General features: G+C 41.2%; 1 protein-coding gene and 4 pseudogenes across 2 annotated transcripts; all 5 read right to left on the reverse strand.

The window, feature by feature from the left end:
* LOC114787807 (kelch-like protein 24) overlaps positions 1–10,713 on the reverse strand; it is an 11,246-nt pseudogene extending 533 nt beyond the window's left edge.
* A 1,127-nt stretch (positions 10,714–11,840) lies between these two features.
* LOC114787808 (probable G-protein coupled receptor 148) lies at positions 11,841–12,891 on the reverse strand (annotated as a pseudogene).
* Positions 12,892–13,949: 1,058 nt separating this feature from the next.
* Positions 13,950–14,856, reverse strand: LOC114787809 (probable G-protein coupled receptor 148; annotated as a pseudogene).
* Positions 14,857–16,661: 1,805 nt separating this feature from the next.
* On the reverse strand, positions 16,662–19,444 carry LOC114788824 (transcription termination factor 4, mitochondrial-like). Of its 2 annotated transcripts, XM_028977740.1 has the most exons (5): positions 19,269–19,444; positions 18,485–18,570; positions 17,521–17,929; positions 17,250–17,434; positions 16,662–17,137 (listed from the first exon to the last, which is right to left on the reverse strand). In XM_028977740.1, the coding sequence occupies exons 2-5, from the start codon at positions 18,509–18,511 to the stop codon at positions 16,781–16,783; spliced, it is 978 nt and encodes a 325-aa protein (XP_028833573.1). In that variant the 5' UTR covers positions 18,512–18,570; positions 19,269–19,444; the 3' UTR covers positions 16,662–16,780. The 2 variants fall into 2 exon arrangements, with proteins under 2 accessions (XP_028833573.1, XP_028833574.1); XM_028977741.1 differs by lacking the exons at positions 18,485–18,570; positions 19,269–19,444 and adding an exon at positions 18,357–18,481.
* Positions 18,868–24,690, reverse strand: LOC114787810 (PAS domain-containing serine/threonine-protein kinase-like; annotated as a pseudogene).
* Between the last annotated feature and the right edge of the window lie 960 nt (positions 24,691–25,650).

The following is a 25,650-nucleotide window of genomic DNA, read 5'->3' on the forward strand; positions in this document are numbered from 1 at the left end:
GCAGGTTAAATTTTCATTGTATCTGTGGATTGTTACACAGCCGACGTAAGAGAGGGATCGTCGCAAGGCTGCCATCCCAGTGATGATGCCTGCAGAGGGATCATAACACAGGATGGTGTCCGTGGCCTCGCCCGTCTCTCCTCGGCCCCCCAGAATGTAGATCTTTCCACCACAAACTGACATACTACAGCTTTCCTGTCAAGATACATGTGGGTAAACAAAACATCAGACACACACACCTAAATATCATTTGTAATAATAAAACCCACACATGTAAATGGTCTACAGATTTGAAATGATATTATATTATGTCACCATCATGACATTGCATCAGCATGACATTCCCTGTCTCATCATTCCCTGATCATACAGGTTGTGTCTATTTGGGTTTGAGAGCATAAATGCCCCTTTTTTGTGCCCATTTTGACTGTTTGAGGTATCATACCACCTGTATATTGTCCTGGTTATGACATATTTGGCCCCAACTGGTTTGACAAACTGTAAAAGCACATACCTGTTTGCCTTATTACCTCAGTTTATGAACATTTATTATAAAAATAATAGGAAGTTTCTTTAAAATATGCTGTGCTGACTTAAAATGCCTAATGAGTTGTCTCAATTGGAAAAGTCTTTTGTTTATAAATGTTTTATTGTAACACAAGGAAATGTTCATTAATATCATTTCTAATGTAAATTACTCCCTCTAACTCACTCAGGATAAGGTGCCAGCCCACCACAGGGCTAATATAAATTACATTTTTTTTTAATTCATTCATTTTTTTAGAGCCACTGTATTTCTCCCATGAAGCCCTGCATATGGTGTAGGGTGCATAACTGAACTGGGAATTACCAGTTTGCTAAACGTGTTAGCCACATGCATCCAGGAGTCCACTGCAGGGTCATGGCAGTAAATGGCTTTGGTCAGGCCACCGGTCACATAGATGAGGTTGTTGAAAGACACGGCGGTGATGTTGGGTTTGGCAATGGGGATGTCAGACTTCAAGGTCCAGCTGTTAGTGTCAGGGTCATAGCACTGGACCTGGGGCAGAAAGGATTGTCAGGATTCACTGCATTCTTGAACAAATCAAAAGAGCGATATGAAAGATACTCCACAAATGACATCTACTCCCTCAGCTTGTTTTCAAGCAGGTTGACTTATCCATGACTGTTAACTGGAAGCGAGACATATTTGCATCTGGCATATTGTGCAACTATTGTGTTCCCTTTTTCCTTTATTTGAAATGTTATATGTTTATTTGTGAGTGGAGTGCAGGTATTTATTGTGGTCGGGCAGATGATATCTTACTCTCTGCAAATGGGCAATGGAAATGACGGGCATGACGGGCAGCAGCAAATATATATATGTGCAAATATATATGCAAATATATATATGTGTATTTTTTTTTTTTTTTTTTTTTTTTTTTTTTTTTAACCAATGCCCTTGATGCTATCCCCACCACAATGCCACTCTGGGTAACTGCAACCAGTTACAGGCTGCTTTCATCTTTTGAATCTGCAATTTAATTGTCTTAGTGGGGGGACTGAGGTGTAGAACAAACAAATGCACACATACACCAAATGGGAATTGATATGCTGAAAAATCTGAACAAATGATGAACATTTACATATAAACGAGTCAGAAAACAATCTCCATTTGTGACCAACACCTGAAATGTAAAAATATTTTGTGCATTTTTAAGCCACCTGGCTTCACAAAAAAAAAAAAAAAACACAAGGGAATGCTCTTGAAGATAAGATAAATCAATGGATAAACCAATCTTGTGGTTTGACACATGATCTCTGGCTGATGAGCACATCATTATAAGGCTATGCTTGATGTACAAGTATTCAAAATATCCACCTTCCAGACTGTGTATGGTTGAGGTGTTTCAGAGGAACTTAAGAATGAATGCCTGCAGCATTTCCCAGGAAAAATGTAAAGCTCACACAGTGTCGTATGCCACTTACAAGGAACTGAGAGTGTATAAAGAGAGATGAAACAATTGATCATCTAGCGAACACTTTAAACTCAAGCTGCTACTTGGGAAAAAGCTTGCCAGAAAATGTGAAGATCCTCTGATATTGATGAGATATTGTATTTCAGTGCTAAAATGCATCCAGAAAGAAAGTCACAGTGCATCCATTTTCCACATTTATGTTATGAATTAAATCTTTTTTTTTCTTCAGAATTCCACACACAACACCCCATAATGACAATAATATGTAATGAGCTGTAGAACTGAGAGACAGACCTTATTGGAGAATCCATTGTTCTCAGGTACTCCACCAATGACAAACAGCTTCCCGGCACAACTGACCACAGCTGGTGAGCTGACGGCCTGTTTCATGGGGGCCACCTCAGTCCAGCGGTTGGAAAAGGAGTCGTAGCTCTCCACACTGGTTAGACGACACTGCCCATCATAGCCACCCAGCACATACACCTGCATACATGTAAGCATACACATGTATACCTGCATTTAATAACCCAAAGGTTGTGGGGAAATTACACATTATGGTAACACATTATTGCAGTCACCCTGTAGAGCCCTTGGCCAGATCACTCACTCTCTCCTATTGGGACCTGAGGCAAGACAAATGCCCCATGCTTGTGCCACAGTCTTAATTTAGGGCGTGCTAGATGATCAGATTCTATCGTGCAGATGCGAGAGGCACCTAAGAACTTCCAAACCTCCTCTCAAATTGCCCATATGTGATTATTGTGACAGCCTCAAACCTGTCCTTCACAAGTCCTACTCTTTTTTTTTTTATAAAACTGATTGTCTTCTGTTCCTCTTTCTTCAATAGTAGCAGCACTGTAAATAAAGCTACTCTGACACGTGTCTCCTAAATGGAAAGCAAACAGCTGACCTAGATTACTCCATCTGGCAGGAAATATGCAGCAAGAAGTGACACACACACACACACACCACACACAACACACACACACACACACAGACAGACAGAGCATTGGAGCCACAGAAAATCTGTTAACAAGGCCACTGCTGGGTCATCAGAAGACTTTTTTTCTAATGAGGATTCTCCACAGAAAAATTCTTGTAATTTATACCACACTTGCAAGAACAAATTGCCAACATTCTGCATGGCCACAGCAGTGAACATTTAAGCAGCTTTACAGTGGGGTAAAGAAGTATTTGGCAGCCAGTGATTGTGCAAGCTAGACGGGCTTACTGGTGGCTTATGTGTTTACATCAACATGGAATGGTGCAAGAACTGTTCATGGCTGGTGTAGTTTGGGAATGTGAGATGCAGACCTTTTTATTCACCTCAGAGTTCATAATAGGATTGTACACCCAGCGCTAATGCTAAGGAGGCGCTCTGTGTGCTGTACGCGCTATTATCGATCTGCAGAATCCACACCCTGACAAGATTTGAATCTCGAGTCAGTTCTCCATAAAGTCTATTAATATGTAGACTTTCAACGAGAGGGGATTTTCACAGAGTTAACTCAGGATAGGCTGCTGGACCAGACAACATCCCTCGAGGATGCTCAGAGAATGTGCAGAACAGCTGGCAGGTGTTCTTACCGACATCTGTAACATCTCACTGAGCAGCCCCATCGTTCCAACGTGTCTCAAGGCCACCACCATTGTCCCTGTGTCAAATAAATCTACAGTGTCGTGTCTCATTGACTACCGTCCTGTTGCACTTACACCTATCATGATGAATTGCTTCGAGAGGCTGGTCATGAAACATATGAAGACCCTTCTGCTCTCCTCCCTGAATCAACTGCAAATCGCCTTTACAGACACAGACAATGGAGCTCCTCAGGGCGGTGTGCTCAGTCCAATGCTGGTGCTGGAAGTGCAACAACTAATGGACTAATGTAAGGTCAACAATCTGTTTCTTAATCTGGACAAAACAAAAGAGATGATTGTTGACTTCAGAAGAGAACAGAGGAACCACTCTCCACTGAACTTTGATGGATCTTATGTGGAGATTGTCAAAGAACACAAAGTTAATGTATAGGAGAACCTCTCCTCTCAACACCAGCTCAACAGCCAAGAAAGCCCAGCAGCCTCTTTACTTCCTGTGAAGGCTGAGGAAAGCCCATCTCTCACCACCTTCAATAGCGTGAATATTGAGAGATTTCTGACCAGCTGCATCACTGTATGGTTTGTAACTGCACCGCACCACTCACACGCACTCTTCACCGAAGCATTTGGGCCCTCATGGCCAGACTGTCCAGAGGCCATCAAACACCTGAACACTCAGGGACTTTCCTCTTTGGACTGACAAACATTATTATTATTACATTATATTATTGCACTATTCCATTTTACACAGTGGTATTTGCACAATTTTTATTTTGCACCTTTGTTACTCATTTCACTAGTTTAGAGCTGTCTGTGTTCTTGTAATCTACACGTTTTGTTTGCCTTAAATGTAATTCTTGCACTGCCAGTCGCACACATGCACTTTATGTCAGTATGTAACTTTGTTTATATGTTACATGCAACAGTATGTACTGTCTAACAAGTATGTAGCTGAAATGACAATAAAGCTCACTTGAACTTGAATAAAATCATACAATTATAAAATGTGATTTCCTGGATTTTTTTACATTCTGTCTCTATGATTGTGTACCTATGATTAAAATGACAGACATCTTTCATCCTTTTAAGTGGGACAACTTGGACAATTGGTGGCAACCAAATACTTTTTTGCCCCACTGTATGTTCTGCTCATCTGAGTATTTGGAGGGAAAAAAAGCACTGAAAGCTGAAATTAAGAGGACAAAAGACAGAGAAATGTGCAACCTAATATGTCATTCAGCTCCCCTGTTTAAATAGTGGGACACATGCACTTTTGTCTCATTAATGAATGGATGCATTTTATAGCCTCAAGACATGACTGCTTTGTTAAGTTTTGCTGTCTCTTTGTTAACCTGGAGAGCAAAATAAAATGGAAAGAAAGACACCAGAGTAAACAGATCACTAGTGTACTCTGGAAAGGAACATAAGGAAAACAGGATTCGCAGGAACACAGCTTTAGTCCCAGTCTTGTGAGGAACTGGCCACAGGGCACAGACTAAATAATGGCAGTAGGATTCAATTACTAAAGCTACGCATTCCAGCCTCCGTGCTTATTTCATTGGTATACAATTGTCAGAATATTATATAACACATACGAATAATGCCCATACCACTGTATTCACACATACCTAGCCTATGTACTGATTTTTGCACATAGTAACAAATAACTATATGGCTATTGACCAACTGTGGCAAACATGCAGATTTAAAGAATCAGCATTTAAGTTTATTCTTTTCTTTACCTTTCCCAGAACAGCAGCCATTTTATGACACCAGCGTCCTTTGTTAAGAGAGGCCACTCTAATCCACAAGTTGAGCTGTGAGTTGTACATCCAAACGTCACGACTGTTGATGCGACCCCCTGAAACATCAAGCAAACATTGAGCAAGACACTTAACCCTAACTTGCTTCAGGGGGACTGTCCCTGTAACTTCTGATTGTAAGTTGCTCTGGATAAGGGCATCTGAAAAATGCAGTCATCTTGATCATTTGCTGAAAAAAGTATTTACGTGTTAAGGAGACACTGACCGGCTTTAATTCTGACATGGACACAGAATAGAGAGAACTGATTTATGGTGTAATGGAAATGATAGAAAGGTGTCAACATTATTTTGTTGATTGTAAAATTATTCCCCTTGATTGCACTTCATGAGCAGTTGGGATCCTGATGCTATATGCTATATATTGTCATTTTAGGGGTAAAGATTCTTGTGTTGAATCTTATTGTAAACTTAATATTTACATTTATGGCATTTTGGCTGACCTTATACACACCCCAATTCAGATATAATTGTAATATATATAACAAAATAAACATTTGTTATGCTAAGGCCAACAGTGTAACTGAGAAGGGGTAGTGAAATAATTATATGGTAAAATTATATGGTAAAATGATCACTAGAGTTCACCAAAGCACAAAATGTTTTATTGAATTCCCAGTTGTTGGAAATCTGGTTAATAATGCACAAGCCTAATATGAGATCTTGATAGAGTCCTGTTGCCTTCCAGTACACAACAGCTCCCTTCTGCTGTCTAAGGAACAGACAGAGCACAACCTAGTGTCACAAGACAAATCAGGGCCACAACAAAACCTCTGCATATCTCAAAAGTCAAAAGAGGACTATTGTGTGTGTGTGTGTGTGTGTGTGTGTGTGTGTGTGTGTGTGTGTGTATATATATATATATATATATATATAAAGTAGACAGGGACAGAGGTTTGTTGTATGTGGTCAAACAGAGACATTGGAGGATACTTGGTCCATACGCAAAGCAATACACACGTATCTGAAAAGAACGCATAAGCACATAATGATATTTCTCTGAATGTGTTGGTGACCAGAAATAATTCATTTTTAACCCTATCCCAAGGAGGGTTAACCGCTTCATTTCACAAACAGGCACAAACATGCCTACAGCCATTGTGAAGACTGCTTCACACACTTGTTATTACGGTCCATAATATTATCTTTGGTGGGAGGACGTTATGCTATTTCTACACACAGCACCCTTGCTGTGTGGTGATCACTGAGGCCTTTATTCAGCATGAAGGCAGTTGCGGCTCATGCTGATCTGTCCCGGTCAAAAGTACAGTGCGTTTCATGCTTATAACGTGATCCAGTTTCAGCTCAGTTCAGTTTTCAGGGCTGTTCCGGACATATTCCAGGCCAAACCCATATAAGTATACAGAGATTCAACCTCCAATACCTTGTTAAAAACGTCTACACTGTAAAAATCGACCTACCCATGTTCAAGTTAAAACTTGCCGAAGCAACAGACAGTTACAAGCAATTTTACAGTGCACATTCGACTATGGGCATATCTCTTTGTTCCCCTTTCCCACAATCTTTTAGCCCCATGAGCCAACCTCTGTCCTTTTACAATTAGCCTTGAAACAACGTTCCGCTGTTGTCACTGCTTTTGGTTTCAAGGCTGATTAGCTTGCTGAAAAGCTGGAGCCTTCCGGGGGTCTTGCAGTAACTGAGGACACATTGCATTACGTTGTCTTGTAAAAACTGACACAGATGATTGTTTTTAAAAGGGAGGTCTTGGTGGGTTTTGACTCATACTTAGGAAAACAAAATGCCAAAAACATGTGGAACAGATCTTAAACTCCTGGTGACAAAACCACATGTTTAAAATTGTGTTACTCAATTTTAGTTTTTGTAATGTTCAGTTGCTTGACCTGTCCTCCACATTTTACTGCATTCCCTTCTCATTTAATGATGATATTCTTCTTGGAAAAAGATTAAATAGCTCATATGTCAACACACAAAGATGAAACGCTCACCTGAGACAAGGATGTCATTCCTCAAGGCACAGACTGCATACTCAGTCTTGGTAAACTCAGGCAGCTTGGCAAGCATCCGCCACTCTCCGGTTACAGGGTCGTAACTCTCTGTGTAGGGCAGGTTGAAGCCCCCAACTCTCTCACAACCACCCATCACAACAATCACCTCAGAGAATCCTGTGGACCTGTGATAAAAAAAATCTGTGTTATGAGCTGTCATAGTCTGAATTATACAGGCCCTTGTTTCTCAAACTCTGGTACTCTGGCTCTCTTTTCGAGGTACACCAGGAGATTCTGAGATTATTGTTAATGTTGACAGCTGCTGGTTAAATGAAGTGTGCATTTTATTTTCAATATGCTCAGTGTAGTACAGCATCACTTGTGTGTGCAGCAGTGACAGCGGATAACAGTCAGTAATTAATAATATTCTTATTAGAAATAAAATTGCCTCATGTGCAAATTAGTTAAATACAGCAGGTTTGTTAATGCCAGGGATTATAACTATACTTGCAGCACTACATTTTTGGAGATGGTACTCATCATGACACATTTGAGAATCAATTACCTTTAGCTACAACATTTCAGGAAGAAACACAAAGACCCTGAATTCCTCACAATTATTCTTAAGATAGTAAACAACAAAAAAATGTCCTAAAGGCTTTTGCAATTACCAGAGGAACTTCAGGCCTTTTCTAAACAAGGGCAGGTATTGCTTCAGGCTAATGCATGTACTCACATACTACTGAATAAGGTTGCTAGAATGCAGATGCTGCCAAATGCCACAGGGCCGGCAGAACAGAGCATGGCATTTCTGTTAAACCAAGTTCCTCGTATTCACAGACAGTAAACAGACAGGTTATTACATCATGGCATTGAGTAATCATCTCTGCCAGTTACCATGAGCCATGGTTTAGAAAGAACTGTTTTTAAAATAGTATGACAGCTTGGTGTGCTCTGGCATTTTGGTTGCCTTTTAGGCATAACATTAAACCATTCCTATTCATCCATCCATTTTTTTCTGCAACTGTCTCTTTTTCATCTTTAACCACTGTAATTGGTGTCATTACAAGCTTATTACTGATAGTGTTTTATGTGCAGCTGTTGCGCTTTTGGTAACACATTTTCTCGTTAATCTGATTAAAGCTCCCTTAATACTGCGTCACCCACCATTGACCCCTAAAATTTACATTTACATTTACAGTATTTATCAGACGCCCTTATCCAGAGCGACTTACAATCAGTAGTTACAGGGACAGTCTCCCTGGAGCAACTTAGGGTTAAGTATCTTGCTCAGGGACACAATGGTAGTAAGTGGGATTCGAACCCGGGTCTTCTGGTTCATAGGCGAGTGTGTTACCCACTAGGCTACTACCACCCTGAATAACAAGAGCAGTTTTACTGAAAAGATACTTCATAGTTAAGTTAAAAACACCTGTAAACTTTTCCAAAAAAATATTGGAAAATACTGATTTTATATTCATACCTGCGAGGGCGGGTTCTGGGTGACATCATCTCATTGCCCAGCACGTGGTATCTGCGAGCTTCATGCAATAAATGGTAGCACTCAGGAGCAACCTGGATCAGCTGGTTACCTTCTACTGTCTGCACAAAATAGTTGGGGTGGAGCAGAGGCAACCTCACATGCTGCAGCAGATCCTTCAGCATGGACTTGCGCTCAGACTCCCTGTGGCACACCCAGAGCATGGCTGCCTCAAACACCATCTCCTCTTTGCCAATAGTTAGTTCATCGCTGGCCATGTACTCCTCCAGCTCCTCCTTATATAGGTCTAGAAACTCCTCATGTTGTATCACCTCCTCAAAGTTCTGAAGAGCATAGGTGCGGCAAGAGTTGGACAGCTGATTGAGGCAGTGGGTATTCGCAAAGCGACGAAAGCCCAGGCAATTACATGGGTCGAGCTGCTCCTCAAGGAACTTGGCACATGCATCGCGGAGAGTGAGGATCTGGAAGAGACTGGAGGTCTCAAAGACTGATTGAACATTGGTGGTGGTGATGCTGGCACGGCCTGTGTAGACATACTGCAGGAAAGTGTCCATGGCCTCTGCCCGGATCCCATTGATCTCCACAAGCATCTCACGGCTCTCGCGGTGGTCATTGCAGAACATTGCACGGAAGTAGCTGCTGCAGGCCGACAGCACGGCCCGGTGGCAGGGGAACTCGCGGCCCTCAACGCTGATCACCACGTCGGTGAACAGACGGCTGTCGCGGAACTCGTTGAACACCTGCAGGACACTCTCGGAGTGCGAGCTCCCCGGGTAGAAATCAAAGGAGGCTTTGTAGCCATTCAGGTGTGGAATCAATTTCACACACCTTGCGCTTAACAGCTGGCAACTCACGAGCCCCTGCTGACGAGCTGTCCCAGTTAACCCTCCGACCTGCTATCAACACCATGGCTGCACTGCTCTGTCTGGATAGGGACCTAAAACCAGTGTCGTAACCTGTGGACATCAGATACAGTGAAAATGTACTTTTATATCATTCTGTAGAATTTTAACTAATGATTTTAAATACTTTCCCCCTTATGTTATTACAAGTGAACAAAACTGGTTCATAACTTGTGTATCAAGCACACTGTATGTGCCAATAACATAACATTATTACTGAATTGTTTATAATATAAAACTCAGGTGAACACAACATAGCTTATACGGGAATCATAAAAAGCCTATATTATCCATGCACTATATGTGAACATTACTAGCATGTAGCATGCAGACTAATAATAGTAATGGCAGTAATATGGTGATAAACAGAGAATATTATGTAATATACAGTATAATATATACAGTGCACACACATATATTTTACATTTGCAGCATTTATCTCATCTCATATATAACATCTCATATATATAACAATTGCATTATTATATGTGTTATATGAATGTAAATACTCATGTACTGGTTAAATATTTACTGTATGTTATGAATCCATACTCTATGAATAATTTTAGAAGGTGGAAAGTGTCACTGAACATGTTCAACTGTAGTCCATGTGCGGAATCTCATAATGTAACGCAGATTATGGGAACAATTATGAACACGGTGACAAAACACGGCCATCAACGTAACTAAGGAAGCAGCACAAAACACTCAGTAAACATTTCTGTTTTATTCTATAATATAACATAAAACAATAATTGAGTTGGTGAGTTGGTTTTCAGTATTCTTACCTGGTACAGTAGTATAAAACCTTGACAGAAGGAAATCGCGTTGCACAAAAACAGGAGACTGAAAATCCCTCAGAACGAAGCGCCCGTCTCCGAGCGGTTGAATGTGTTTGCTGGTCGTAACACACTGGTTCTTTTTAACTTCCCCCTTCCGAGAGGTCTCGGTAACGAAAACAAATTGTACCGAGATTTTATGTCAGCAGAGCGCCCGCAGGCATCAGCTGAGATTGTTGTGTTCGGTAAATGTAGTTTTTCTCGAACTAGGCGCCAGCGCGCACACGCAAATCTGAAAAACTACATTTCCCGCAATGCACTTCAGACGTACTCCACGTGGATGGCTTCTGTTTGCAAACAAAACATGAAGGGAGACGGAGACGGCGACGAGTTTTCCATGGGGAAGTTCTCCCATCAGTTAATGAATATATTTTAAATACTTTTTGTTATCTATATTTTTCCGAAAACCAGAAAACAACTATATTGTAACGTTAGTCTACAGATTAAGACTTTATTAAAGTGAAAGTCAAGTGATTATCATTGTGAAGAGCAATCACAGCACACGGTGCACACAACGAAATATGTCCTTTGCATGTAAACCACCACCCTTAGTGACCAGTGGGCAGCCATGAAAGGCGCCCGGGGAGCAGTGTGTGGGGACGGCAAAATTAAAGTACTAAAAAAAAAACTACTAAACTACTGCGTGTATTTTAAAAAGCGAATGAAAAACTCACAAGATGCACGTAGCGAACGTTTGACCCGTACAAACAGTCAGTTGTAGTGTAACTATTACTTTAGTTGCAGTGGACCCTCTATACCAGCAGATCAACACTTCCTCTAGAGGATCAACGCTGGTCCGCCTTAATACACGTGCGCCCTCTGCTGTTGACGTAATGCACCGACGGAATAGTGACGACAGTGAATGAAGAGAATGACTTAAAAGCATGAATAGATTATTATTTTATTGGCAGTAATTATTATATTGTCATAAACAGCATACTTATTTAGAGATAGGAATGAGCCTTAGTCGTGCTCATGGAACATAATGCAGCAGTAGTACAACACTTCAGAATATACAGAATGTTTTTGTTGATCAAAATATTTTTACAGCAAACTTGCATTTCTGTTGTTAAAAGAATGTATTATAAAAAAGGCATTTAAACGTCACATGAATAACTTCTACAATGTTACATTAAAGAAGGCTGTTGATCCTTAAAATCTTATTAATCCCATATTTTGACTGGGTAAAACAGTTAGGATAATGTACATCAAATTTACATCTGGATTACATCATTGGGGCTACTGAAGATGAGTTTTTCACTCTGAGAAAGCTAAAAGCGCTACACGCAGATCCCTGTACCTCAGCCATACAAGTAGGGGGCCAAGACCTTGGGCCAGCACAAGCAACACATTACAGACCACCAGCGAGACCCAGAGGTTAGCACGTAGGTTTAGAACTCTGCTGCGACAGTACAGCAGCAGCTCAATGATCAGAACCAGCATAGGGCAAAAACGAGAGAAAAGAGGTGAAAGGTAGTGGATGAGCAGCGTGCCCCTGGCACGAGTTGACCGCTGCCCTCTCCACACCCCTGACTGTAGTGTGAGCATATAGAGTGCAAAATAACCCAAGAACACCAGCACAAGAATGACCAGGATCCCCGCCACAGCCAGGAGCATCGACACCTGCAAAGGCAGAGAGTGGCTGACGGTGAGCACCAAGAACAGTGGCAGGGAGCAGATATGGAGGGAGCACGGCCCAACAGAATGCTGCCATATAAATACCCCCACACATGCCAAGGGGAACCCCACAGACATTCCCCAGATAGCAGCAATGGCATACCAGGTCCTGGAGACTGGCCAGAGAGTTAGATAGCGGAGTGGTGCAAGCACTGCCAATGAGGTATCAAGCACCATAGCTTTGGCACTAAGGATGTCTACAATGTGAAGGACGCCCAGCAGGAAGAGCAGAAAGGCACAGGTCCAGTCAGACATGAGCACACCAGCTGCATTCAGACAAGTGCTCAAAAAGTAGAGCGATACAAACAGCAGGTCACTGAGCAAGGCATTGGCCAACAGCAGGTAGCGTGTCTGTTGCCGCAGTTGAAGTCTCCCCAAAATTTGGGCCAGGATGACAGGGCGTGACAAGGGAAACAGCTAGAAAAACCCAGTACAGGGCAAACCTGCAGTGCCCCCATGTGTCGCGGAGGAAGAGAAACACCAGCCATTCATGGGTGAAGAGCTCCATCTTGCTTTGAGAGGCATTGGGGTTCATCAACATCACGCTGTGTTCCTCCGCAAACCCAGAGCCGTTGTACCAGGTCCCAAATAGCACAGCAAAGACCATGAGGAGATCTTCTCCTTCTCCCATAGTGGTCAGACTACTGACTGGTATCCTATATTTGTGTCCTGTCTGGTCAGAATGGAGAAGCGACAAGACCGCTTCAGCACGCCTGGCTGGCAGTCGCTTTGTGCTGGAGCAGGTGACACACAAACAGTAAAGTAATCATCTGAGCACAGACAGATGCATTGATTATCTCCTTGGAGACTATCGTGTGGATAAATATTTCTTAACTGTGAGAATTGACCAATGTCCTTTGTACAAACACATTCCGTTGCCTGTATATATGCATGTATAGATGAAAGAATCATTAACAGTACACAGAAATTGCTAAAAGTTATACTCTACCTACAAAATTATTAGAATTATGGATAAATATGAAAACAAACAAAACAAGGATTTAACATTTTGAATTCTCAAAGAAGTTTTTCTGATCATTTTAATTATCATTCTCACCATTTAAATGGATCCTCCATCTATGTAAGCACAACCATTGGGAAAATACATGGAATCAGAACCACAATGAAGCCCTTCAAAATAAATCTGAAACAGATAAACAACCAAACATTTCCAAAGGGCTGTGATGAAAGTACTTTGGTTAAAATGTCTTTTAGTACAAAACCAGATTTTTTTTACTTCACATTCTGTTGGTTAGTTGAGACATTAGATTCTTTACATTTTACATTTACATTACAGCATTTATCAGACGCCCTTATCCAGAGCGACTTACAATCAGTAGTTACAGGGACAGTCTCCCTGGAGCAACTTAGGGTTAAGTGTCTTGCTCAGGGACACAACGGTAGTACATGGGATTCGAACCCGGATCTTCTGGTTCATAGGCAAGTGTGTTAGCCACTAGGCTACTACCTAGTTCTACATACATTCTTAAATGTATGTACATAATCCTGAAAAATGTGCCTTTACACAACATACCCTAATGATATCATCGTTTAAGAAGTGATCTTTCTGCTGTACCCATATAATTTTAATAAATCTAATTGAAATAATAATTAAATCTATAAAACCCTGGTTATATGCAAAAAAGACCACTTTCTATACTTTTTAATTTAATTTGCTAATGTTGCACGCTAACCTGACTGAGACGCTGTCCTCCTCCACAGCACAGTTGTAAGTTTGTGGTAGATTTCTCTGTACCGCAGCCCATACAAGAAGGGTGAACTGGCCGTGGCAGCAGCATGAGCATGCTCATATTGGACATGGTGATCCACATGCTGACCTCCTGGCTCACCATGTTATTCTGGAACAGCCCCAGCTCCACTGTGAAGACCAGGGCAGGGCTGAAGTAGAGCAGAAGCATGACACAGTGGGCCAGAAGCGTGAGCCGTGCGCGTGAGTACCTCTGCTGCCAGATCCCTGAGGGTCCTGGTGACCACATAGAGACGGACGCTAACAGTAAAGGATGAGGAGGAAGCAGCATATCACTCCCATGGCGAAGTACAGTGCACCCCCACTGTTGTTGTGTCCAAGCCCAAGGACCCCAAAGACAACAGTACCAAGCAGAGTGGCAGCTGATGGGGTGCTTGGACCACCACTGCTTCCATCACAATGACCAGGGAGATTGGGTACATGGACGCCATCAGCCAGATCCCCACCATAATTTTAAGAGTCCTGGATGGTGGGAGCAATTTGTTGTATTTCAGGGGCCATCGCACTGCCACATATGTATCCAACCACCATGACAGTGATGGTGAGTATGGGTGCAGCAGTAGGCTGTGATCATGCCTGCGATGACCAGCTCACACACTATGCGCAGCACAGTCACACCTAGTAACGCACAGATGACTATGGCTAGGTTGAGGCAGAGAACACCATATCTGCCATTAATGTGTTGGCGAGGAGGAGGTAGCGAGTTTCTTGACGCAGGGTTTGCAAGCAGAAGATACAGATCAAGAGAAGTGGGTTGACAAGCAGGGTGGTGACAGTGAGGAAGATTGCAGGGATGAAGAAGAGCTCCATGTGTCGGCTGTGCATGGTGTCCAGCCATATCTGTGAGATGTTTAAAATGGTGGTCATCTCTACTGTCTCAGGTGGGCTTCATACAAAAGACAAGATGCTGGCATATATAAAAGCAACTTCTGTACCCTGTAAACAAGAAGAACCCTTTGAGTAAAAATAAGTGTGAGGTGAACACCAATCAGAAAATTTCACAGAAAATGTATGAAAAATAATGAGAATGGTCTAATGCTTGTGGTCAGTCTATTAGTGTCTTGGCTCGGTAAACATATGACAAACATGAGATCAATATGTCAAGGATTAAAATTAATTAAGCCTTAATTAAAAGCAATCTTTCCATGGAATCAATTTCAGCATGTTATCAATAAGCATTAGCTGATAATTAGTGATAATAGCCTTATTATAAAGACCACACATGCTGATCGGTTCTAACCTCTTTCAATGTTGATGAGTGTGAGATAATGAAATGAAATTTTATGGCTGTATAAAAAGTCATGTCTAAGGCTAATTAATGACCAGGCTATTTATAAAAACATCAACCTTTAATGGTCAACAGACCACAGACTTCAGAATTCAACTGTGTCTAGCCTGACAACGAGAACGACAAGGCAAGGTTTACCTGTAGTTTACAATGCAATACTTTGCATACAGCAGCCCTATAATTCTACAGTTATCCTAGGCTAAAAATAAATAAATAAAAAACTATTTGTGAGCTGGGGAAAAGAAAAACAAGTAAAATTTCTGATTCTATTAAACACAGATAATAAGACAGTCCACCACAAATAAACATCAGGGTAAAAGGTCAGCTGAAAAAAATCTATACATTTGAGAAATCGATTCCTGCCAGCCACTCCCAATCTCATTTCATTCAGCAACCCAAGCAATAGCGAGGCTTCTTACCTGAACCTCAGCGTAAGTGAGCCTCGTGTGTGGCAGTCATCTGTTTCACCATTAGCTTAATGGTTTTTTAAATCAATATACCACGCAACTGACTTCACCAGCAGTCTTTATCACTAGATGCACATTCTGTTGACTCATTTAAGATAATGCAGGATGTTATAACACAAAGCTCTTCCCCATAAACCATGGTTACGCTGCATCTCACCTCAGTTTGCCTCCAACTCCTTCCTTCCCACACAACACTCCCTTCGGTGGGCAACACAAATAAAACCGACACTGTGAGTGTTATTGTCCCCTGAACAGCCCTGATAAGAACAACTCATATCCGGAAAGGATGACTGACACAAGCTGTAAATGACTTTCCATATGCCACAGGTTGTGTCCCTTACGCATAAGTCACAGCTGTGTTGTTTGGTTGGTGCACTTTAAGTTTAACAGTGATTCAAAGATCCATGTAAATAAACAAAAAAAAAATAAGATTGCAACAGTCTACAAATAAATGTGTATAGAGCAAAGACAGTAAAGTCTTTGGTTTTCTCAATAGTTCAAAAACCCCACTTCTGTAGAGACACTTCGTGAACACATCACATGATTGCCACACCATGCCAATTGAGTGGCAGCTATGTGACTATTTTTTTTCTAGGACAAATTTTACATCCGTGTTACAGAACACAAGATGTAAACCAAACACTAATTCATTATGTTAATTTTATGTATATAATGATCAACACAGTAGTTTAGATATATTTAAATAAAATGAAAGGCTTAATGTTTATGGCTCGTGTATTGATGATGGGTAATGGTTAATAATGTCAACATATTTTTATGGAACAGAATTGGGCTCAAAATCGAACCTTGTGGAACTTATAATTGAGGAAAATACAAATCCATTCTGATAATGTTCAAGGTAAAGAACACAACTACCATGACAAAAAATTGTTTATTTATTTTGTGACTGTGAATAGTATGAATAAGATTTGAATATTTCAACATTATTTATTTGACTATTGACCAAAGACCAACAGTCTTTATCAAGTCCAACACATCATCTTTTCCTTCTCCTATTGTATCCAATCTGTCCAAGATTCCCTTTGTCATCTTCCTCTTCCCCTTCACTATACTGAGGATCCTCTGTTTCTGCCTCTTTGCGTTCCCTACAAAAAATAGCAAACTCCTCTTTTGTAGCCTTGGCAACCTCTGTCAGGAACATCTCTTCTGGGACACCAAGAAAATCTTTGAGTTTGGGGTTAATTATGAGGGTCTGACCCTTCTTGTTGGGTGTCTGATAGAGTCCCCGGTGCTCCAAGAAGCAGTGTCTGGAGCGCAGCTCCTCCAGGCTCACCCGGAACAATTTGGCTTTCACCATATCAGCCTGTTTCGCCCCCATACGGAAGTAAGCATACTGTGCAAGAAAACATGGAAGGAAAAGTTATACAATAGCATAGTACGTACTGTACTGTACAGGAGTGATCAACACTGCACTGTGCTCTACTGAATTTACTAACATTCCATACCTGAACCTTATATTCTAAGTCTCCCACATTGTGTTCTACTATCTCTGGGGTATCACGAAGGATGTCTGTGACCTGCTGTGCAGTAAAGACGCATTTGTCTCGCAGGAAGTGAGACAAAGCATTTACTTTTTTGACAGGAACATTGAGGATTTGTGGGTAGAAGCTTACAACCCGCTGAATGCTACCTGTGCAATACAGATATAGAAAGGGTTAGCATTACATATCATTAAAAATATTAACATTTCAGGGGGGGGATTTTTCTTTTCCACACCTTCTATGAGTCCTAGTTTCCACAGATTTTCTATTCTTTGCTGCACTTGATCCCCCTTCAGAGAGTACAGTGCAGGATTTCGGTCAAGTATCTTCACAATAGTGGAGTGATTGAGGCCCAATACCATCAATGCTGTCAATACAGAAGTACCCATCTTGCTTTGTGTTGTATTGAATGTGCTATACAAATGCTCTGCCTGCGTTTCAGTGAAGCCCATTTCAAGCAGAGAATGCAAATCCAGCTGACCACTGCACCGGTGTGCAGTGTACAATTGTCTGTCCAGTTGTGGCGCTGAATGTGGCACATGTGCAGAGAAGAATTCTCTGTGGATCACCAGGTGCCTTGTATTGTGTCTTCCATGAGGTGGAAAGGGAAAAAAGGTTGTTGCTCTCAAGCTCCATCGAAAGACCTACGAAGGAAAAGAGAGCAAATCTCTTGAATTTAAATGCATAGTCAATTAAAATGATGATAAATGTATAAAAGATATGGTACAACCATCAAATAACCACAATAATTAGATAGACATACAAATAAATATATGTTCAAATACACCATTTCAGTTTTAGAATTAGTGCCTGGTTTCATTATAATTACAATGCATTATGCGTCACTGCTCATTTCAGTGTATTTGATGATATAGATTTGAATATTTTAATTTACTTTATCAAGCTTGAAATATTCCTCCATAGCCAACAGCGGTCCTGGCCTGAATCTACATTCTACCCAACTAAATTACTGACGACCAATGTGACCGTCCCTCTATTTAAACAGTCAGTCCTAAATAAAATGTTTAACATTATAGTCCTGTTCCAAAATGACGACGCGCTCACACGCACCGTACCGCCCACTCCCTGAACCTTCAACCCGACACCGGCAACCTATATAGACGTGCAATGTTACAACAGAAAAAGAAAAAAAAATCCGATTAGTGCAGATACCACACTAAAACCTTACAGACACAGACCTGTCTGCAGCAACTCAGGAAACCCATGTTGGTCCGACGTGTAAATATGTCCCCCGGACTCAATGAACGTCGTATTTCAGTTCCTCCTGTCGACGCGTAAGAAGAACGTGAACACATACTGCAGTGTTTCTCTTCTTTTATTTCAGCTCAAAAAGGTATTAAACACGAAATAAAAAAAAACACTACAAAAAGCAACTTATTTCTGATTAGTAAAATAAACTAGCTGGACAATTGTCATTATAAAACTTTTATTTATCTGAAATAAATATCTTAAAATAATTAAAACATTTTGTGTATATATAAATAAAAACTTAAAAATGCAAATTAAATTGCAAACTTAAAAGCAGCTGTTAAACTCATTTTTTTTCCTTCTTAGCAAAACAGTCATTTAGGAACATAATTCCTTTTAAACAAACAGCAAGCTTGGTCAATACCAAATGGATTAACAGGATTATAGTTTTGCGGTTTAACATTTCTGGAATCTGGACGTAAAACAAACATTTTCTTCAACCTGAGGCATAAATCTGTAATATTCTAGGACTGCTTTTAACATGACTCTAGTAAAACCCTTACCTTACTCATCCCTTCACTAGGGTCCATTACAGGGTTAAGTGTATACAACTATTCCTTCTTAAAAATACATTTTTATGATTAAAAAGGGGACTGAAAAAAGACTGGCTGCTTCAGGAAAGTATACTAAATTCAATCCAGGCTCTAGTCTGATTCAAAAATAGCTTGATGAAACACCAGTCACACAAATAGTGTCTACTCAATAAGCAGGTACTTTTGAAGCTCTTCTTCTAAGGCAGCCAGGGACATCCTCTCTTCCTCTTCATCTTCTTCCTCTACTGGAGAATCACTTGACCTTAGGCAGCCCTTTGTGTCTAGATAGAGCACATCTCCTTGATTTATCCCTGTACTAACATGTTGATGATTTTGAGATTCCAAGTCTAAAAGTGAGAGAAGTGAATGGTTTAAAATCACACATTATGCCAAACCACTGCAGGATGACCAAGCTGTTCTCTACTCACCGTGGCTGCTGGGAAATACCTCCCTCCAGTTTGTATTCCCTGAGGTTAATGGGCTGGCGAATCCAGGGCTCCAGCACCAGCTCCTCCAGTGTGATCCTCATGCCAGGCTGTGGGTGCAGCAGGCCATGCAGTAGACCATCTAACTCTGTACAGGAGGAAAGTATCTGCATTAGTATCAGTGTTTTGTATTTAAAAAACTGTAAATGTAAATGAGTGACCTCATACCAGAAGACACTGGGTATGGGGGCTTGAGTTTAGCTTCCAAAGTCTCTTCAACATTGCAAAAAGGGTTTTCACCAAAAATCAGAGTGTATAGCAATACCCCTAGAGACCACATCTCCAGCTCAGGACCTTCATACCTGCAGCATCAAAATCTCAATCATACTCAGGTCAAGGGCAGACTTCTCATGCTTCATTACAAGTTTCATTTAGTTCTGTTCCTTTGTACATATATACATATATATATATATAAATAAAACTTACGGGTTGCCCTCCAGAACCTCTGGAGAACAATACTCCAGTGTGCCACAGAAGACATAGAATAGCTTTCCTTGTTCCATTACAGTGGCTGAGCCAAAGTCAATCAGCCTGATGTGGAAACTCTGATCGATTATGATATTCTCATCTTTAATGTCTCTATGTAATATTCCTCTGTTTCGCAGGTAACTCACTGCTGCCACCAGCTGTCAAAAGAGAATCTGCATGTAATTGACTATTCATAGAGTCTGTAATGGGCATGGTACTCGAGGAACCATTTTCACCTGTCTGAAGATATAGCTGGCAAGAGGCTCATCAAGGTGTGGCTGCTTTTCAATAAACTCAAACAAGTCCATGCCATTGCCATGCTTCTCCATAACCATCTGGAAAAACAGCTCATTATCAAAGACCTCCAACACCTGGAAACAGAACCAGACAATATTAAAAGGGCAACATACAAAACATACACACTGCTATTGATCCTACTTCTCATTTGTTTGTATACACCCTCTGCTTCACCTTTAAGGAATCAAACTCACTTTAACAATGTTCCGATGGTCCAGTCGGGTCAGGATGGCAATCTCTTGACTCACTCTACCCATGTCAGGGTCATCCACCCAACTGTCTTTACTATACGGGACTTCTTTATGAACTTCACCACAACCTTTGGACAAATTCAATTGGAATCAGTGCAGCAGTCTTATAATACATACTTGATACAGCAAGTAGTGGCATAAAAAAAAAAAAAAAAAAACTTAAATATGTGTATGAATAAAGTCTACATTGGTGCACTGAGCTATTTTGAAGTATACTGACCTCTTTGCCATCAGTCCTCCTGTAGGCCTGCCATACAAAGCCGAAAGCTCCCTTTCCCACAGCCCGTTGTGGCCGATACTCCTCATCAAACTGACCCTCACAGGCACGAGAATGCTCCAGGTCCAGAGTAGAGTGCAACATGTTCCCTTTGTCCGCCTCCTGACTTCGCTGCACCATTTCAGAAGAGGAAAATATAAAGATCTCTCCAGGGTGTGCAAACAACCAGATTAATAAGGCTTCCTACTAAAGAAAATGCATGCCATGTTGCCGGACCTCTCGGAGACTACAGCAAGAGGAGTCCTGCGGCAAAGAGGCACTTTCACTTTGATCTTGGGGGCTCAAGAGTGCCCCTTGATGCCGAATCATGCCAAGGTTTCCTGTCAGCCAGATGGAGAATAGAACACGCTTTCCTGTGAGGAGCACTTTATCAATCTTGCATTTGATCTCTGAAGAAAGAACACAGTGTGATCAGCTAAAGCTCTGTTCTTTTACAGAATTGTTACATTAAAGACTATAATTTGTTTTGTGTGTTTTATGCTCCTTGTTCAATAAATATTGTATTGTATTAATTACAATACATTCATTTGCAATCTTGCAATAAAACCCCAAATGCAAGGAATAAACTAATACCTAAAGGAGTTCCATCTTTATGGTAGCAGTTTCCCTCAAACGTTCCTTCCCGAATCTCAGGTGCAGAATGGGACTCTGCTCCATTTGGTTGTGACCTCTTTGGCGTGGAGGTTGTTGGAATGCCCCCTGATAACTGAAGGTCATTGCTAACATGCTGGTGCACTAAAGCAGGCACTTTATGACCTTCAAAGTCATCCTTTCGCTGCTGCGATGGTATTTTCTCTCGCACCCCTCTCCTGACTGCTGAGGTTTCAGTCTCAGAATCAGACTCCACCATGTAAGGAGAAGGAGTACGGAGGAGCTCAGCTGTATCACAGGATGTCTGGGAAAGGTCAGCCAGGGCACAAGGGAGCTCCAGACTTAGATTGAGGTCCGCCATGGCTCGAGTGACCACATCTCCATTTGAGTTGATGTCCAGGAGGCAACTGACAGAGTCAGCAACTGGAGGAATGCGTGTGTCTTCTTGTCCACATGCCCATTTCTCACAGAAACCAGATGAAGATCGACTACTAAGGGAGATGACTTCAAAACTGGAGTCCTGTAGGACTGCAGAAGCTTCAATGGACACACCACATGGTACATTAGGACCTTGCTGACCTTCAGTGATGGTGTAAGGCTGACTGATGATTTGATTTGACAGTACATTTTGCCCTTGATCTGTGGACAGCTGCCTTTTTTGTTGTTGACATGGATTGTAAGTTCCCCAAACTTCCTGAGACTCTACCAGAGCAAAAGTTTGAAGAAGGGCATTGGTAGAATCTGAAACCACACACTGGTTGCACTGGGCGGCTATCTCTGCTGCTTGTTCGCAGAGTTCTGCAGTGTCCTCAAGCCTAAGAAACAGAAATAAACCACTCTGTTCTATGGTATTATCTTCTATTCAGAGACAAAGCAGTAACAAGCATGAAAACACACCTATCCAGAGGAGTAGAAGTGACAACAGGAGAGGCCAGAATGGAGGGGACAGTACCATGGGTCTCGAGCCCTGCACTGGTTCCAGTAAAAATCTTGCCCTTCCCAGAACGGCTTCTTCTCTGTACAGCTTGCTGCACAATTACCATATCTCCAGCAATAACTGTGTTTGGGTCTGTAGAAATACATATGGGCAGAAAAACAAAATAAAAATTAAATTTCCTAATTCTGTTTGATATATATTGTTCTATATTATTCATTCCAAACTGTACAATCACTTTCATTCCATAAATACACTAACAAGACAATTCATTGTGTAATTTACTCTACTGTATAATGTATTGTACTGTATGGTGTTGCTTGAGAGACACAAACAATCAGAACCAAATTCCTTGTGTATGTGCTAATAAACATGATCGGATTTCAATTTGTTCATGTTCATGAAATCCTCTTTTTCTGACCAACACTACCTTGAGTGGAGGTAGAATGATGGGATACTGTACTTCCTGGGGCAGAGTTACCATGACTAGAGCACCTACACAACTCTAGAGCAACAGAAGAAAGAAGAAAATTAGGTTCTATAAATCAATACAATACTAAACTCATGTTACAAAAACATTGTATGATGAGTTAGAAAGGAAAAGGCAGAAATTATAAATAAATTATTTACCAGCATTATTAATGCAGGGTTGGGAAGTGTCCTCCTCAGAATTGGGGGGTACAAGTCTGGCACTGTGGTCAAAACAACTAATCCAGTCATAGAAAGCTGGCATCAGAAAAGTGATTTCCTGCATACAAAATGAAGGCATACCTTGAAGTAACAATTGGAGGAAATAAAATCCCTTAAAAAGTGTAACACCACATATGATTAATTATAATATATTGTATGTACCTTCCCACATAGTTCAGATTGGTCATATCCAAACATTAGCAATGCAAAGTAGTTGCTAATGCTATTAATGGACCCATCAGGACGAAGTGTTAGAAGCCCTGTGACTGGTGCAAACATCCAGACATTGCCAGAATAAAGCAGCGCAGACTTCAGAGTGTGGTGATCATTCCTATGACTGTGCTCTGGAAGCAAAAGTGTTAATGATTAAAGTTAAACTGAAAGTTTAACGAAGGTTCAGTAAGACTAATCAAATTAAAAAGCAATGTTACCTGGAGCAAAGAGAAGAGAAGAGTTGGGCCCTGATGGTAGCGAAGACCCCATCAGACTGTCTCGAGGTGTGCTCATTATTGGATTGGCATCTCCTGTAAGTGAGCAGTCACTGAGATCATCAGGTATGGTCTCATTTGTGCTCTGTATAGGTTTCCCACAAGCCACTGCTCCCTGCAGCTTTATACAGAGAGGAAGAGAAGTGCCTTTTCTTCCCTGGGCCTGCAGTCTCTGCACACGGAGTATCTGAGAAAAAGGAAAAAAATGTAATAAATTTAGTTATTCATTGTCAGCAACCAAGCAGCAAAAAAAAAAAAAAAAAAAAAAACACCAGATAAACTTAAAACAAAATAACATTTTGTGTCACTGCTGAAGGAAACAGAAATGTCACTTTTTAGAAGACTGACCTTGGGCAGTGCCTGAGAGTGAAGGGGGATGTGCAGCATTGGCATTAGCTCCTTGATTAACAGCCCAGTTAAGTCCTCTGTGTGCCCATAGCCATGGAGATGGGCAAAAGCAAGGTCACAGGACACAATAATCCCCTGGAATAACAAATCAGATGATAAAGCTCTGAGCTGCACTGGAGTATGATCTTTGAGCTAAACAAAATCGCAAAGGATCTCACATCTTCAGAAAAGGTGACATGAGCGGATAACTTCTCTACACGCTGCAGCACAACACCACAGACATTCTGGTCACATGTCAGGGAGCTGATCCATACGGACACAGGAAGCTCTTCCCCAGACCTGCTCACTGAATCAACCTGCAGTACACACACATGCAGAGTTAATAATACCAATTCATTCATTACAGTTAACTACAAACTAATTTAACAGGAAAGTTGTTTGACCACTTTACCACTTTTGCTGATATTGTGACAGGATTTCCATCCACATCCAAAAACTGCCCAAGCAAACCATACTCCGGACACAGACGGCTTTTCAGGATACAGGACAGCTTCATGCCAACCAGCTCACTACAGCTGTAACCAAACAACTTGGCTGCCTGTTCATTTGCAGTCAATATCTGCAGAAAGTGTGAATACATCTCTCTCTTCAGGAACGATACACGTTTTTCGAAACACAGACACAAAGTGTTCAAAGCGGCTTTACCTCAACACTTTTACGATCCACCGTGAATACGGACAAGTTATGATTGTGCGCCAAGAGGATGTCGGCCATAACAGGGTTGTCAGTTGCCAACTGTTCCAGCAATGTATTCTCTAACAAGCTTGAGCTTAACACAGCAGGCATGGATGGACGATTCAAGTCATTTCTGTTGGAAATATGCATTTTGCTCATTGCTGTGCTACTCCCAGATGGGAGACCTGTAGAGCAGAAAAGTGAAAACCTTTTGTTTTTTTTACTGAACCACTTAACTGATAAAACACAATGCTAACTTATAAACTCACAGGAAATATGTGCATTTGCATTCAAGGAAATGAAGGCATCTCTAGTACTAGAGTCATCAGGGGTAAGAGAACAATGCCCATCTCTGGTAATGCGGTCTTCAATCTCCTGACTGTTCAACGACATGTTTCATTACCTGTTGAGTTCAACACACCTGCATGAATAAATTTAGAGGAAACGTTACAGCAACTAGACAACAAAGTGTCTCCGTGAAGGATGGCCAATGGGCTTTTGACATAACTTTAATTTCCAACATAGTTACCTCAAATATTTAAAATGACACGAAACGCTGTATATAATATATGTGAAGTATATGATCTAAAGCAAAATTTAATTTTAAGCCATGAATCAACAACTCACCTGCAAAGGTTTCGTGAGCCCGCAGGCTGTCTGCCGTTGGCTAGGAAACCAACAGAGCTTTAGCTTTAGCCTTCAGGCTAGGCGCTTAGCACGCTAACTCTGACTCCAAGTTTAAGAAGTATTTATGAACCTTTTAGAATTATTTTATAAGAAAATTGCGGGGTTAAGACGCAAAACCCAAAATTAACTCCAAACGTGTCCGACGCGTCCCTATAGCAGCGGCAGTTTAACTTGTAACGACTGCATGTTGTCAATGAAAAGAAAGAATCGACCTCATTATTTGTCTCTTCGGCGAAAGTCGCTGCGCGGAAACTTTGTAAAACCGCGGTCGTTTCTGATTGGTGAGTCCCTGGAACAATTCCCTTCGATTGT

The sequence above is a fragment of the Denticeps clupeoides genome, chromosome 4, assembly GCF_900700375.1.
Source record: "Denticeps clupeoides chromosome 4, fDenClu1.1, whole genome shotgun sequence".
In the NCBI taxonomy this organism is placed as follows: domain Eukaryota; kingdom Metazoa; phylum Chordata; class Actinopteri; order Clupeiformes; family Denticipitidae; genus Denticeps; species Denticeps clupeoides.

Bases quoted from the DNA above. Each gene is read 5' to 3' on its own strand.
- LOC114788824 (XM_028977740.1), bottom strand. From the start codon at position 18,511: ATGGGTTTCCTGAGTTGCTGCAGACAG. The intron at 17,930-18,484 runs GTCTGTGTCTGT...TTTCCTTCGTAG, and splicing joins TCCTGAGTTGCTGCAGACAG to GTCTTTCGATGGAGCTTGAG. The intron at 17,138-17,249 runs GTATGGAATGTT...TTTCTTGCACAG, and splicing joins ACTTAGAATATAAGGTTCAG to TATGCTTACTTCCGTATGGG.